This window comes from Mesoplodon mirus (genome assembly GCF_964341445.2).
Source record: "Mesoplodon mirus genome assembly, chromosome: 3".
Taxonomy (NCBI): Eukaryota; Metazoa; Chordata; class Mammalia; order Artiodactyla; family Ziphiidae; genus Mesoplodon; species Mesoplodon mirus.
This window is the reverse complement of record NC_138978.1, coordinates 29562659-29579057: the sequence shown is the minus strand read 5'-3', so window position 1 is coordinate 29579057 and position 16399 is coordinate 29562659. Positions and strand designations below refer to the sequence as shown.

General features: G+C 50.8%; 1 protein-coding gene across 5 annotated transcripts in view; it reads right to left on the bottom strand.

The window, feature by feature from the left end:
* Positions 1-1672: 1672 nt before the first annotated feature.
* The window catches only part of ZNF362 (zinc finger protein 362), a 38730-nt gene continuing 24003 nt past the window's right edge, over positions 1673-16399 (bottom strand). For all 5 annotated transcript variants that reach the window (XM_082612642.1, XM_082612643.1, XM_082612645.1 and 2 more), the window contains 4 exons: positions 15896-16120; positions 6784-6862; positions 6509-6667; positions 1673-3473 (listed from right to left, as the gene is read on the bottom strand). In XM_082612642.1, the coding sequence (XP_082468768.1) occupies positions 3357-3473; positions 6509-6667; positions 6784-6862; positions 15896-16120 (580 nt within the window). In that variant the 3' untranslated portion in view covers positions 1673-3356. The remainder of the gene's footprint in view (positions 3474-6508; positions 6668-6783; positions 6863-15895; positions 16121-16399) is intronic.

Sequence of the window (16399 nt, the reverse complement as noted above, 5' to 3'; positions counted from 1 at the left end):
TCATATGTAAAGTGGGGATGCCAATTACCCTCCTTGCAGGGGTTGTGATGCTGCAGAAAATAACTTGCCTTCTCCCTCTCCTTGCCTGCCCCTTCTCCAGCAAGTCCGTGAAGAGCAAAGGAGTCGCCAAAGGACAGCCATTTCCTGTTTTAAAGAGGAAGTGATGGCACGAGTCAGGGGTTTCCAGGTGCTGGGCTGGTGGAGCCTCATTGCTGTGGGTCGAGACCTTCCTGAGGAGGGGGAGGGGTAAACAGCGGAACAGAGTGGAGGACCTCCTTTGTCTTCCCCAGAGGCCCAAGGTGGGGGTGGGGCAGGCTCAGGTGTAGAGAGACTCAGGGCAGCAGCAGGAATAACAGAGGATAAGCTCCTTCTGCCGCTGCTTCCATCAGTGTCCCTGTTAATCAACAGTATCCTCAGCACCCACGCTGGGACCCTCAGGGACCGGGTAAGCTCCTGAGAGCTTCCAGGTGAGCCAGTGAAAATCAGACTCCCAGTCCCCCGAGTGTCACTGCTACATGCAAAATCTTCACCTGTCCAGCCATCCCACCTGCCATACCAGCTCGGATGTCACCCTCCAAAATTCCCAAACATCACCAGCTGTCTAGTCAGGGTTCCTTGATCATGAAGGACATAGATCCATCAGGGCTACATCAAATAATAACAATTACATTAATTGGGTACTTACTACGTACCAGGCACAGTTCTAAGCCTTAGATATCTATTGGTTCATTTAATCCTCATATCCACCCTATAAATTGGTTACTATTATTTCCCTCATTTTACCTATGAGAACATCTGACACAGAGAGGATAATTAACTTACCCGATGTCACACGGTAACTTATAAATAAATTCATTGATGTGAGAACAAGCAGGAAATTAGAGCGGGCCAGAAGATGGAGACAGTCAGGAGCTAAGGTTGCCACTGGCTGGCCCTCAGTCTCCTCTGTCTCCGCTTCTCTCTGCCTCCTTTGTCCTTCTGCTTGTGTCTGGCCCAACACAGCACCCCATGCACCCCCCCACTCCCCCCCCACACAGGATTTTCCTGTTCAGGTACCCACCGTCGCCTAACTTGTTCTTAACTCACTGAAGAATCTGATTGGAGAGTCAGCCAGTGGTGGTGTAGTAAAGGTTTAGCAACTGACTCTTTGAGGAAAACGAAAGATCAACCCTAACAAGGATTTGCTGGCTTACGTAACAGGACGGTGCTGGGGTCGGGACAGCTTCAGGGCTCGATGATGTGTCTCCGGCTCTCCACCTGGCTTTGTTCAGACTCAGCTTCATCCTCGGGCTCCTGCAGCAGCAGCAGCTCCAGCCTCACAACCTCAGCTAGTCCAGTGATCGAGGGGACCAAGAAGTCCCCTGCATATACATCTTCCCCAAGGGGGTCACTGTTTTGATTGCCTAGGAGGGAGATGCAGGAACTCCCCCAGAGTTTATCAAGGCTCCTGTGCTAGCAGCCTCGTGGGAGAGAAAGTGACTCAGCCATGAGCACCATCGGGAACTCACTCCTCTGAGCCCTCATGGTCCTTGGCTGCGAGTGATGGACGCAGGAAGGGCCATTTCCCTTCTTCCCTGAGTCTTGGGGGGGCGGGGGAGGGGAGAGGAGCAGTGGAAAGGTGCCCCCCAGCCCCACCCTCGCACAGAGCACGCCACACACCGCCGCCACCCGGCTGCAGGTACAGTTTATTCTTCACAACAGAGAAATACAAAGAGCAGAGGGTTTGGAATTCCTTTGTTTCTTGCCCCCTTTAGTGCCTTCCCCCACGTTTGACTTTTTTTGCTCCCCACCCCTTTCCTTCAATATGACGCACACTTCGTTCCTGAAGCCTTGAGGGGCACCTGCCCTCACCTCCCTGCCATCACGATGCAGACTGAGAAGCCAACAGACTGTTTTCTCTTTTTTAATAAGGTAACTAGTTCTAAATATGGTGGCCTGGAGGTCCCATAGAAAAAAGCAAAGGGGTGTTAACAGTATGTATAACAGCGTATTTACAGGGTAGTAACATGCGGACAAAAAGCTACAATACTGAGTATCAGACAACGCCAGTCAAACAAAGGGGTGGGGGCGGGGCAGAGAACCCCGTGGGAAAAGAAACCCCAGGAGACGTTAAACTGGTAAATCAATGGCGAGTTAAGGCTTAAAAAGTGTATAAAAATAACACAGTTAATATTCAAAACGGAACTCCAGATACAGAATATATAGATGAGTTTCTGTCTAGTTTTCTTTTTTTTTTTTCCCCAGGGGATGTAGGGGGGCTTCTCCGGGCTCTGTACATGGTTCCTATATACACGGACACGCATGGCTTTCAGATTGGGGTGTGTCTGTGGGAGCTGAGGGCAGGGTCTGCTCCCGGGACCCTCCTCCCCGAGGATCCCTTCCCTGCCCAGGGGCTTAGGGCCTGGGCTGGGGATTCCCCTCCATGGCAGGGAAGACAAGTAAGCCCTCCTTGGGCACTGCCCCATCTGGAGGAAATTCTGGAGAGAGGGGTCCTTGCCCCAGGCCCACTCCCTCCCCCTGCCCACAGTCTGGGATGGTGGGAGAGGTAGCCAATAGGTTTCTTGGCCAGCACCGAGGTAGACTGGGGTGGTCTTCAGGGCAGCAGGGGTGCCAGGTCTTACCCAGCCCACCCCACCCCGTTTCCCTGGGCCTGCACCCAGCCCAGCCAACACTACACCCTTTGGTCCTGTGGACCTCCCGGCCCCTCTCATTTCGTCTCCTGAAGACTGGGTAGCCCTGGTAGCTGCCACATCCCTCTGCTCAGTGATGCCCAGGGCGCAGCTCTGGAGGCTCGAGCTGGCACCCAGGGGCAAGCGGCTCACTCCAGCTGCCTCCTGCCCCTCCCACCTGGGGGCCCCCTTTGCAGTCCAGAAACCCAGGCTTGAGCCTTCCCCTCAAGACCTGAGGCCGTGGCAAGATAAGGTCCCACGCTGCCCTCTGGTTCTCTGTGTCCATCTGTCCGGTTCTTTTAATTTCTCGGTCTTAGCAGCACCAACTTCTTGGCCAATAAATATCTTTTTTGTTATTTCCAAAACAAACTTAAAAAAAAAAAAAAAAAAAAAAAGAACAGTGAAGCAAGTGAAGGGTGGGGAACAAAAGGAAAACCCAGCAGAGAGGTTCAAAGTGCTCTGAGATCGTCTTTGGATGCCACCAAAACAGTCCAGAATCTTGCAGTTGGCCTGGCCGCCCCTGGAGCTGGACTGGGCAGGGCTTCTGCGGCCCAGGCTTTCTGGAAGGTCAGGAAGGTCGTGAGAGAGCTCGGCTGTTCCTGGAGGGCCCCTGGAGGGAGTCGGGGCCTGGTGCTGCCTGGGTCTGTGTCTGCCAGTGGGCAGGGCGGGGTGGCGCCTTGCATCGGCTCAGATGAGGGAAATTCGCACCGGGATGCCGGGGGACTCCGTCCTCTGGGGCGAGTGATGGCTCACCAGGTGCTCCACCACCGTGTGTTTGGACATGTGCTTCATCAGGTAGGTCTCCTGTGGGCGGGGTGAGATTCCAAACTTACAACCCACTGCTGGCAAGGGGTGCAGGGGGAGCTGCAGTTCCCACAAGCGGCCACTGGAGGGCTCCTTGGTAGGTGGGCCGGCTAGTGCTGGACAGCCACAGCTTTGGGAGGTCAGATGGGCATCAGCATTGGTTCTAGGGATGCTGCATCTCTGCCAGCAGTGGGGGCTGGCTTATTTACCAGAGTCCGAGCCCACAGTGTGCTGACTAGAGAGCTGGCAGGCACCAGGCTCACCCCGCAGCAGTGCCCACCTAAAACTCCCTAGGGCCAGGCCAGCTGCTGTCTACCAACTGGCTGCAGTGGAGTCCTGTCCGATTGAGCATAGCTGCCCCCATCTGGCTGGTTCTCCCAGTGGGGGCGAAGCGGTAGGCCTCAGTTGACCCTGGCTCTGCCATTTCTCAGCAGTGGAATGTTGGACAAGTCATCTTATCCCTCCAAGCCTCAGTTTCCTCCTCTGCAGCCAGGGATGGGGAAGGAACAACCTCAAAGGGTTGCTATGGTGATGTGGGTAAAGCTCTTAGCATGCAGTAGGGTTGAGGGGACCACTGCTTCCCTTGTCTCTACATTTCGTTCTAGGTGGTGATGGGAGCCCCAGCCTCTGCACCCCCATGCTCCATCCTCCTTTGGGAAGAAGTGGGGCCTGATCTGATTGGTGACTTTGGGAAGCTTAAGCTGGGCATGCTCACCTCATCCCCTGAGCACTGCCACAGACTCTGCTAAGTCTGACCTGAGGCACCCAAGACTGGGTGGGCGAGGTGACCCAAGGCTCACCTGCAGGCCCACAGGCTTTCACACTAAGGTGGTGCTCTGGTTCCCACCTGCCACTCCTTGGCCTCATACCTCAGCTTGCTCAGAATCCGGCAGAGGAAGCCCTCAAATGTGGTGGCAAAGCACTATCAAACAACACCGAAGGGCAGCAATCAGCAAAATCCAAACTAGGAAACTATTCTTCAATGAGTAAATTGCAAAGAAAATAAAGGCAGTGTTGTTGAGGTGGGGTGGAGGACCAATAGTTTAAAGATATATTGACCCAGTGCAATATGAGAATTTTATTTGGATCTTGATTAAAAAATAAAATTTATAATAAAATTATAAATTATGGCATCCATGAGACAAATGAAAATGTGAATACCACCTGGGTATTTGACGATATTAAGGACTAGGGTGAATCATTTTAAGGTATTATAAAGGTATTGTGGATAAGTTCAAAAAAGCGTCTTTATGTTTAAAGACACAAAGTGAAAATTTTCAGATGGAACAATGTGATGTCAGTTTTACTTCAAAAAACAGGGATATGGATGAGGCAGGATAGACTGATGCCAGGCTCTGGGGGCTGATGGGAACACGAGGGTTCACTATTCTAAAATGTTTCTTTTATGTATTAAAGTAGTTTAAAAGTCAATCCATTAATATGTCTTTTTTTTAAAAAAAGGTAATTATTCTTGTTCTGTGGAGCCCAGTCAGGCCCAGTTCAGGGTGGGGCCTCAAGCCAGGTGAGATGTGACAGCCCCTTCCCCCCAGAGTTCAGATCCCCTCTAAGAACCATGGCTGTGACCGCTGGCGGCCCCTCCTCTAAGAGGGGATGCATATAGGAAGGTGCAATCCATGCGCCCCTCTCCAGCCAAAGTGAACTTTCAAAACTACCCTCCTGGACAGTCCCCTCCCCATGGGTCCCCACTCCACTCGGAAAAACATCCAGACTCCCTAACAGGGACCGACAGCCTCGTGTGACCTAATTTTCCTTCAGTTCCTGGAACATACCGCGACTGTTCCACGTCGGGGGTGTTTGCATTCCCTGTTCCCCTGCATGGGAAGTCCTTCCCGCTCCACTCCTGCTCACCTGGCCAATCACCTTCAAGGCTTCCTCTAAATGTTACTTCCTCATACACCTATCCCAGCCCACCTCCCTTCCCCAACTCCATTTTGTCCTCCCTGCAGCTGCCTTTCAAAACATATGTTTCCCTTTTTTCCTTTACAGCAGTGGTTCTCAATCAGAGGCAAATTCCCCCCGCTCCCGGGACATTTGGCAAAGTCTGGAGGCATTTTCAGGGAGAGGTTGCTAGTGGGTAGAGGCCAAGGATGTTGCTAAACATCCTATAACGCACAGGACAGCACCCCTCGGCAAAGATGTCAACATGGGCCGAGGTTGAGAAAGCCTGCTTAAAGCAGTTACCACGACTTGTCATTACATATCCACTTATGTGGTTACTTGTTTAATGTCTGTCTCCAGCAGTGGACTCTAACCTGCCTGGGGGCAAAGAATATGTCTGTTTGATTCATCCTGATTCCCAAGTGCCTGGCACAAGTGTTCAGCAAACACTGGGTGAATAAATCATTGTGTTAGCTAAGGTCTGTCAGGCGCTGACTCTGCCAGCCAACAGCCCTAGAAGTTAAGGACTATTACCTCTTCCATTTTACAGATGAGGAAACTGAGGCTTGGTGATCTGTCTGGGTACACGTGGGGGTCTGTTAACCAGAATATTTGGATACACATAGCCAGAAGGACACACAAAAATGACTCACTTGGACTCCCTCTCCTGGGTGTGAAAGGCCCTTGTTTAGGAAAACTCCCATCCAGGGATGGAGGACTGGCACCTTTCTGGCCCTGTTTGGGCCTTTGTTGGGAGATGAAGGTGGCTCTGGGCCAGGTCACTGTGCCACCTTGTGGGCATGACGGGGGTTGCAGCTTCCCCAGTGAGGAAAGGTCCTTCTCCCTCCCTGGCTCTGGGGAGCAGGTTGCCAGCGCCTCCCCGCCCACCACCCCACGCTGCCTGGAAGAAACCACGTCTCCAGAACCCAGGCGAAAGGCTGCCTGGGGAGAGCTCGGCCTGAGGCAGCCGAAAACAGAACTGGAAAGCAGAAGCCCTGGCTCTGCCACTCACTGTGATCTTGGGAAGTCACTGCCCTTCTCTCGGCCTCAGTTTCCTCGTCTGGAAAATGGGAGCGTCAGTACAGGTCTGAGCAGGCCGGGAAGAGGGAGAGGCTCCCGGGGGCCCCTGCACTCACCGAGGTGTAGGCCCGCCCGCACATGCTGCAGCAGTAGGCCTTGGCATGCTTGATGGCATGGGCCGAGAGGTGGATCTGCAGGGAGGCGGAGTCCGAGTAGGCCCGGTAGCAGTTGGGACACTTGTAGGGCTTGTCCTTGTTGTGCTGGCGCTGGTGAGACTGCAGGGAGCACAGCAGGGGTCGGGAGCTGGCTGGACTCCCCCAGCCCCACCCCCTCCTTAGGCTCCCCTGGGGAGGAGGGGCTGTGCACCTGGAGGAGGCAGGCTGGCACTCACCTGGAGGTTGGAGAGCTGAGTGAAAGCCTTTTCGCAGCCAGGATGTGGGCACTTGTAGGGTCTGTCGCCTGTGTGGATTCTGCAACAGGCAGCCCAGTGAGGTAGCGTCCCTGACAGGTCCCCCAGGCCAGCTCCAGCCCCAAGCCCTCGGCTAGCCTGCACACCCCTCTGGCCCCCAAGCCTCCCAGGCTCCCCGCTCCACACACTCTCCCCAGAGTGAGCCCCAGGCAAGAGCTGGGACTTCAAAGGCTACCCGTGTCCTTTCTTCTCTGGCCTCCCACAGCCATTCTGTGACCAGAGCCTCCACGCTCCCCACAGGGCCCGGCTGAACCCGGCCCTCCGCCAGCACCCACTCAGAGAGCCCGCCCAGGCCCCCGGCTAATCATGGCAGTCTTGCTTTGACAGCATTCTGCCCCTCTTCTAAAAAAGCCACCTGCAGACCACCCACTGAAAAGGGCAGATTCACAGCTTTGCCAGGACCTTCCCTGCCCACCCTGCCTCTTTCTCTCAGGAGACATCACCCTCTTAATTGGCCCCCCATTTCTATTTCCTGCCTCTTCCCCACATGGCTACGTGATCACCCCAGCTACTGAGAGAATGCAGGACAGGGTGGCCCTGAAAGTCAGCCTCTGTGTCCTTCCTGTGAGCCCCTTTTTGTCCTCACACTGGCTCTACCATTTACTAGCTGGGTGACCTTGGTCAAATCACTAAGCCTCAGTTTCCTCATCTGCAAAATGGGTATAAAAATACAGTCCTTACTTCACTGGGCTTTGTGAAGATTCCATTAGATAATATGTGGAAGGGGCTTAGCCAAGTACTGGCACAGAGTCAGGACTCCATCACCACTTGCCAGTATTACTACTATTCATTCATTTAACAATTATTATATCGGGCACCCATGTGCCAGGCACCACCCTGGGTGCTTGGAACATATCCGTGAACAAAACACAAAAAACCCCACTGCCCTGTGGAAACAATGAGCATGAAATAAGTAAAGTGCGTGTAGAAGGTAAAAAGTGCTGTGAGAAAAAGCAGAGCAGGTGAGGGGGGTGGTGAGTGCATGGGGTGGGTGCAATGTTAAATAGGGTGGTCGGGGTCCTCACTGAGAAGGAGACTTGGGAGCAGTGACAGGCTGATGGCCGGGTTTTCTGTTGGCTGTTGCGGTTTGCGCTCATCTAGCAGCCAGGTGAGGATGGAGGAGGATCGGGATGGGGTGTGGAAATGGGGCTTGGGAGCGAGGCGCACACACCGGGGCGGGAGGCCCTCCCTGCTCTCCTAGGCTTGTCTTCAGTCACCTGCTTTGGCAAACCCTGTGCCAAGCAGGTAGGTAATGAAATGTAGACTGGACCTGAACTTCTTTTGCCTAAGCTGCCGATCAGCATTAGGTGGAGGGAGAATCCAGCTCTGACCACCTGGTCTGGCTCCTTCCCTAAAGCCACAGCCCGCCCTGGGTTTGCTCCGCCCATCAACAGACTTGTCAGACAAACTAAGGTCCCCCAGGCCAGGCCCCGTGCTGGCCAGGCTGGAATAAAGAACACTCCCTGCCGTCAGTAAGCCCACGAACTTGACTGCCCACTATGAGCAGTGACAGTCCGAATTCCATAGTGTGCCATTCGAAGCCCTTCACATGTGGTTCGGCCTCACCTCCCTGCTCTTGCACCCTGCGTCCTGGTCAGAGGACCATTTCTCATCTGGCAACCACAGCTGATTGATGCTTCTGCCCGCCACCCCTGTGCCCTGGCTGCATCCTCAGCAGCGAGGCTGCCCCTCCTCTGTCTCCTCTACTAGACAGGGAACCCCAAGGGCAGGGATGGCTCATCTCAGGCTGCATGGAGACAGGCCAGGTGGAAATGGGCTGGCCCAATTCTGAGGACCCCATTCTACCTGCACATTTGGGGGTGTCACATGTTTGGGGACATCATCCCAGGCTACTGCACCCCATCTCTACAACAGAAGGACCTTAAGGGTCATCTGGACCGGCTCCGCCTGCTGCCAGAACCCCTCCATTTCATTCCATCCTCATTCCCCTCCAGGGCTGTGGAACTCGGTGGCGGAGGGGACCGAGGGACCCCGGGACATGTGCTGATTTTGTTTTAAATTCCGCAGCGCCCACCCCAGAATCCTCGCCTCCCACTGCTGCCCAAGTCATGCCTCTTCCCTGCCCCAAGGCTTCAGGCCCACCACCTCCCTCCACACCCCCCGCCCCAGCATTCCAAGTCCCTTCCTACCTTCCGTCTGGTATCCAGGCCGATCCTCTTCCAGGCACATTTTCCCCCCAGCTAATGCCTGGCTAAAACCCAGACTCCTGTTCTCAGTATAAAAGCCCCTTGATCGTGGCAGCCTTTCCTGACCCCCCAGACTAGACCTGGCCCCTGCAGCCCACCCCTGAGCAGAAGTCTGTGCGTGGGCACGTATTTTGTCAATGTCTAGTCACTGTTTTCTAAGCTGCCTCCCTCCTTGAGAGCAAGAATGCCCTTGGTCTCGTTCACCACCATCATCCCAGGGCCTGGCACAGGCTCAGCAGAGAGGACTCGGTACATAGGAAGGTGAGTTCTTTCCTCCTGAAGTCAATTACTGACAATAGTAATAGGTTCCACATAATCAACAACGCCCATTCCTCAAGGGTATTTCACAAGTGTTTGTTGACTGACCCATGGATGGTTCTCGAGGGACATCAGGCCCTACCTCAGGACCTTGCTCCTCTGGCCTCCTCCCCAAGTGCCACAGCTCCCGGCCTCAGCCTCTCCCCTCCACCACAGCAGCAGCGCAGGGACCTGACCTTGTCATGGTCTCCCCCACTGTCTCTCCCTTTTCCAGGACAGAATCCAAATCCACACCCCCCAGCAAGTCTCTGAGCCTTTGATTGTGCCGCTCCTCCTGCTGGGAACACCATTCCCATCTTTCATGAGAGAGGGCTATGGACCCTTCAACACTCAACTCTGATGATCCTCTCCAACCTCCGTTACATACTTCCCCCTTTCATGGAAGTTTTCACATCCACCAGCCTCCCGGTGCATGGTGGGAGTTCCTTTGGCCCAGAGCCAGCCTCTGACCACTGACCTGTCATTATGCATGGCAGCTAGCACTGGGCCTCAGAAGGGCTTCAGGGAGCAAAGTTTCCCCCCTGATAACTGGCCCCTGAGCTCTTCACCCCTGAATTTCAAGTCAAGGCCAAGCCCTCAATCCCAACATCAGTCCTCTCTTTGCAGGGCATCACCCCACTAGGGGGGCACCCAGGCCTGACTCCCACATCTGTAGTGATGGGGAGCTCACCACTAACTCCAGGCGCAGGGAAGCTGAGCTGAAATCGGGGCCCCTGGGCTGCTCCTTCACCCCCACTGTCCCAGCCCTACCCCGGGGCCCCGAAGACTAGCCCTGCTCTCCTGCCTGGACCTCGCTCCCACCTGAGTTTCTTCTGCAGCCAACATCCCCAGCCCCTTCCCTCCTCCAAGGCGGGGCTGCTCGTCGGTGCTCTGGCTCACATCTCGCTTCTGCCTCTTAGTGGTGTGGCCTTGGCCAAGCGATTGTGCCTCCCGAGCCCCAGTTTCCTCACCTCTAAAATGGGGATAATAATAAGGACTGTAACTTACTGAAAGGGCATTCCTAAGACAGTTTCACACTGTTGGTTTTGTTTTGGTTTGGGTTTTTTTGGCCGCACCGCACGGCTCGTGGGATCTTAATTTCCCGACCAGGGATTGAACCCACACCCTCAGTAGTGAAAGCGTGAAGTCCTAACCACTGGACCGCCAGGGAAGTCCCCCCAGTGTTAGTTTTTAATACACTCATGTCTCTTTAAGACAAACAATTTATGAAAAACACAAAGGGGGAATTTATTCAATGTTTAAATAAAATTATCGAGGATTCATTAGTTATCATTTATCCTTTATTTTCCAGGTAATAAGCGGCACATTATATTGAATGGCTTCAGTCCCACTGTGCTTTGTAACTAAAATGATGTTAGATACAGTGACAGTGGACCTTCCTCGAGATGGCTGCCTCTCCGTGGCACTTTTCAGATTTGTTATTTCAGATTTGTAAGGACTTTATGGACACCTCATATGTAAACACCTTATTTACAGGGCTGGGCACTTAGGAGCTCTCTGACAAGGAACAGTTGTTGCTAGGATGTTTTCACCATCATCACACTTGAGAAAACCTACCCCTGCCACAATTATCACCACACATGTACACAACATCGTACAGCCAGAAGGAAAACACAGGCAAAAACCACTCCGCAGCCTGAATAAACAAACAAATCCAGGATCACTTTGTCTAACATACGTTCCCCAAACAGGTAAAACGTTGAGCCCTTTCTTATACCTTATAACTCCTTCATAAAACAGGGTTATCCCCTGACTTCGGCCTCGTGATATCTACAGATGTGTGATCTTATCCAGATGCTAACTGCACGAGACTACTGCTGTATCTCTACTGTGAACAGACTCACTACAAATTCCTGTTAATTTTCCCCTTAAATACATGTATTTATAATTTACAGGGCCGATCCTTCTGAAGTCTGGATTTCTGCAAGCACTTTGCAAGTCACCTGCTTTTCTTGTCTTGCTGCCTTCCGTTCATAGACAGAGGTCCCACCAAGATGCTCCAGAACTGCCAGCGCCGTTCAATTACATGAACTGCCACATGCTCCCAGGCACATCTGTCTCGACTCCTAGGGGGATCCTGCTCAACCTGCTTCTAGCTCTATTTTTATTACTTGACCGGGGCTGGTTCTGTTTTGACATGACCTTCTTTTACCCCCTTTATTACTGGCATAACGTTGAGAAAATGGATTTGATTATATGCCCTGTCTGGTTCTCTATCAAGGGGCAAAGAACAGGAGTCTCTGTGGAATGGGAGAAAAGCAACCTGGAATCTGGTTGCTTCTTTATGTTTGGTTTTTTTTGGTTTGTTTGTCTTAAGGATTCTGGGACTTGTGGGCACTAGGGACACCAGCCTCTTTGTCACTGGGTTAGGACACATTGGTTTAATTATATACGCCCTGCCTAATGACTAATAATTTGTCTCTAAATGTTGATAGGACCCTCTTATGTTGCTTGTTTGGTTTCCAACTGCTATGAACTCAACTCACTCAAAAGAAAAAAATAGAGGGAGAAAAAATTTGTGCCCTCAGGAACAGAGAGCAATCCCTGAACAAGGAACATTCTGATAAAACACTCTCCCCTTGGGCTTCCCTGGTGGCGCAGTGGTTAGGAATCCGCCTGCCAATGCAGTGGACACGGGTTCAAGACCTAGTCCGGAAAGGTCCCACATGCCTCGCAGCAACTAAGCCTGTGCACCACAACTACTGAGCACGTGTGCCACAACTACTGAAGCCTGCATGCCTAGACCCCGTGCTCTGCAACAAGAGAAGCCCCACTTGCTGCAACTAGAGAAAGCCCACGCACAGCAACGAAGATCCAACACAGCCAAAAATAATACATAAATTAAATAAATAAATGTAAAAACACTCTCCCCTCAAGGGCCTGTTTATTTTTTGTTGCTTGTTTGGTCATGGTCTTAAATAATATTTTCAAACAAATGTCTACTTCTGAAAACACTGGGATTCTTACTAATTATTACTTGCTACTGTGTTTGTTTATTTCCTACCAGACTGATGCTCCTGTTCTGCCTATTCTACCAACTCTGTGCTATAGCCTTTCTCAAACCCAGGCCCCACCTTCAGAATAATAAAATATCAAGGTAACTTTTACACCCAGATGTGTTTGGAGTTTCCGGCTGGCCACTGGGCAACACCAAAGATTTGCTCCCCCGCTTTACAAAAGCTCCCAGTGAGGGCATGTTTTGTATTCTCCACATCCGAATTAGCGAAACACTAGAATGAGAGCTGGCCTATGAAGTGTCTAGCATAAGAAAGTTGGCAGATCAAAAGAAAAGAAGCTCAATCTCCCTGAGTTAATTTTATGTGTGTGTATATATGTAATTACATATAATTCACATAAATATAATATATAGTAATATCATATATAATATATAATTGCATATAATATATATGTGTACTTCTTAAGAGGGAAAAAACCTAACAACTTGTTTTCATGTACAGAGACTAGTACCATTAGTATCCACAGAGAAATGTCTTTAAAAAGATTTTTTTTCTAGATTTAACTATGCTTTTTAGTGCCAATCATAACACATGCTTTATGAGATTAAAAGACCATGACAATGTGTCAACACCCCTGCTGCCTATAATATGCTCTGAATCTGAACAACTGATCATACATTATACCTTAATAGAGGCCTCTATTCTCCTCCATTCTGATATTGTTGGTTATATAATAAATGACCAGAGTCATTTAGTCTTATCAACAGGTCTGGTTCCCTCCCTCACACTTGCCTCAAGGCCTGTGCTTCAGGTCAGAGATTGAGTCTTCTGAAAGAAACATCAAGAGCTGACAGCCTCAGTAGAGGACTGTACCAGTACACTTGGCTCTTTACACTTTGGGAAGAGACATGGGGCACAGGCTTCCAAGATGACCCATCACCATGACCAGACACTGCGCAAGGCCAAAGCAGGAACCAAGTCTTTAGTCCAGAAGCAGGCAACTTTGCAGAGCAGACTAACTTCCCCAAGACTGGGGAACAGGAATTATGACCTAGAACTGGATGAAAGTGATTTAATTGTGGTTAATGTTCTATTTTCTAACGGGCATGTGAGAAAGCCCCTTTTTATTTTCTTTGATCTATCCCTAATCTTCAATTTAGGAAGCTATATTTGAACAAACTGGAATAGGATATTCCTTAAATGGTGTCTTGCTCCAGCTAAACCTTCAGAATTTGGGGGGGCGGGGCACGGCAGGAGGACTATACAAATTTAACATAGATATAAACTAATGAATTACCAAGGAAATTTTTAAATAATGGTCCTATTGAAAAAACACTATTGGCCTTGTCTACAAAACTACTCATAACAATTGCTAAAAAATATTCAAAGTGCCTTTACTGAGACCTTTTCCTTTTTCTGACCATTAGTTTCTGTAAATAGGTTCACTAAGAATCTGTCCTCCTTCCTAACAGGATATAATTGGGTAAATCAAATTTGTAACCATGACCATGCCAGAAATGTCACATTTAAAGACAAATCTGATTTAATTAGGCATGACAAGCCTGATAGTAAGAAACAAGGCCTGTACTTTGTAAGTGGGAATGCAGCCTCCCCAGGCTTCCAGGAAACTGAACTGAATCTACTCCATGGCTTGTGGAATCCTTGCCTTTCAGGTTATGGGGAAAGTCATTCCTGCTAGCCCAGAAACACTGACAAACTTGGGATTCTCCAAAAAGATGGTACTCTTCCCGTTACAGGTTGTATAGGCACAACCTGACAAGAGGTGAATTGGATGGATCTTAGATAGGAACTTAGATAGATCTTAGATTAGATAATATGATAAGAGAAATTTTTTCACACATACAGATTAAAATTATGACCTGGGGGCTTTACAAAATCTCTTGACAGAAGTTAATCTCAAACCTTGGGGTCGCCTGCTCTAATTTTAGTAACCATACAACCAGGAGGACTCTGTTTTTTTGTTTGTTTGTTTGTTTGTTTGTTTTTGCAGTATGCGGGCCTCTCACTGTTGTGGCCTCTCCCGTTGTGGAGCACAGGCTCTGGACGTGCAGGCCCAGCGGCCATGGCTCACAGGCCCAGCCGCTCGGCGGCATGTGGGATCTTCCCGGACCGGGGCACAAACCCGTGTCCCCTGCATCGGCAGGCGGACTCTCAACCACTGCACCACCAGGGAAGCCCTATACAACCAGGAGGACTCTGTTTATTGATCAGCACCTCATTACACACACCTATGTCCATAAAACTAGCCAAACTTCAAAAAATAAATTCATGACAAAATCAGAAAGTTTCTGAAACAAATCTACGTGGTCAAATCCATGCCTCAGGAGGCATGGAGAAAATCAGACTGATGCCACCCTGCCCGCTATCCTGTCATTTGTTCCTTACTATCAAACCTACCGATCATGCCCCAAAGTCAGAGAAACAGACAAAACATCTTGCCCCCTGGGGTAAAGCAAACAAAGACAATGGAGAGAAATGAGTAAATAACAACAACACCAAACAAAACCTAAGGTCCCTGTGTCTAGCCTTAGTGCCCAAAATAAAGAAAGCCTTGAGCGCTTTCTGTGAGTTACAGACTCCACAGCAAAAACAATTTTATCCCTGCCAATGCTGATATTGGCAGACACACAGCCGTGCTTATAGATATGAGAACCATCATGTGAGAAAACTGCTGTGTTTCTTCCCCTCTGAAGAGATGAACTGTAATTCGGTAACCTTTAGTTTATTTATTTAAATACCTATGGTATTTTTATTTGGCGAGCCAGTCTTTCTGATGTCTGTACTCCCCTGCAAAAACCTCTTTCCTTAAAGCATGTCTATCTCTGCATCCCCCTTTCATGCTTTCGACTAGACGGTACACCCTAAGAGGGCAGGAATCTGTGTCTGTTTTGTTCAGTGCTGTATCCCTAGCACCTAGGGGCATGTCTGGCATACATATTTACAATTCATCTCTTGTACATATTTGTTAAATGGATGAATCATATGCCCTGTAAAAGCCAGTTCTATTTATTCCACAAATATTAAACATATGCCTCAATGTTTATTATGTGCCACCGACTGGGGATGTAGAAACGGAGGAGACCAAGCCCTCGCCTTCAAGAACCCTCAATATATTGGGGGTGGTGGGCAAATAACCCGGCAAGTAGGAGACAGTCTACCCCTGCTGGGATGGGGAAGCCCAGGGCCTGTGGAACCAGCTCAGGGGGGCCAGGGAGGACTTCCTGGAGGAAGCTTTACTGAGAGATAGATAGGAGAGGGCCAGAAAAACAGGACAAAGGAGGGGGAGGGTGTTTCAGGTAAAGGACACAGCACGTGCAAAGACCTTACAGGTGAGCAACAGAGGGAAGTGATGTCCACAAAGGCCATATCATAAAAGGCCTCGAATGACAAGCAAAGCAGTTTGGTCTTGACCCTGAGGGCAACGGGCACCTAGAGAAGGTCCTTGTCCCTCCTTGCACCAGGTCCATGCACCAGGTGCAGGTGCTGAGCTGAAACTGGCTGCATCGGGGCAGCACGAGGCCGGCCACTCACCTGGTATGCTGTTGGAGGTGGGAGAGCTGTCGGAAGGACTTATCACAGTAGGAGCAGTGGTAGGGCTTGACGCCCAGGTGGATGCGCAGGTGCTGGGCCAGGTAGGAGGCGTTGGCAAAGGATTTGGAGCAGTGCGGGCACTTGTGGGGCTTGGCCTCTGTGTGCGACTTGGAGTGGATCTGCATCTCAGACTTGGTGAAAAAGGTCAGCGGGCATACCTTACACCTGTGGGCAAGAGGCAGGTTCATACCGGGAAGATTCCCGCCCCCGCCCCCGGCCCCGTGCCTGGACATCTCAGGGGAGACCCTCTACGTCAGAGAGACCTTGCACCAGGGACAGAGCTCTCCTGGGAGGGTCCAGGGGGCACGGGCAGGCCCCCAGCCTGGACACCCTCCAATCTGGAGGCCAAAGCTCTTCCCCCTGGAGACAGATTTACAGTAGGCTGGGGAGCAGGCTTACACCTCACAGGGAAGAGCGGCTGGTGACTCATGGTTCTGGGGGAGG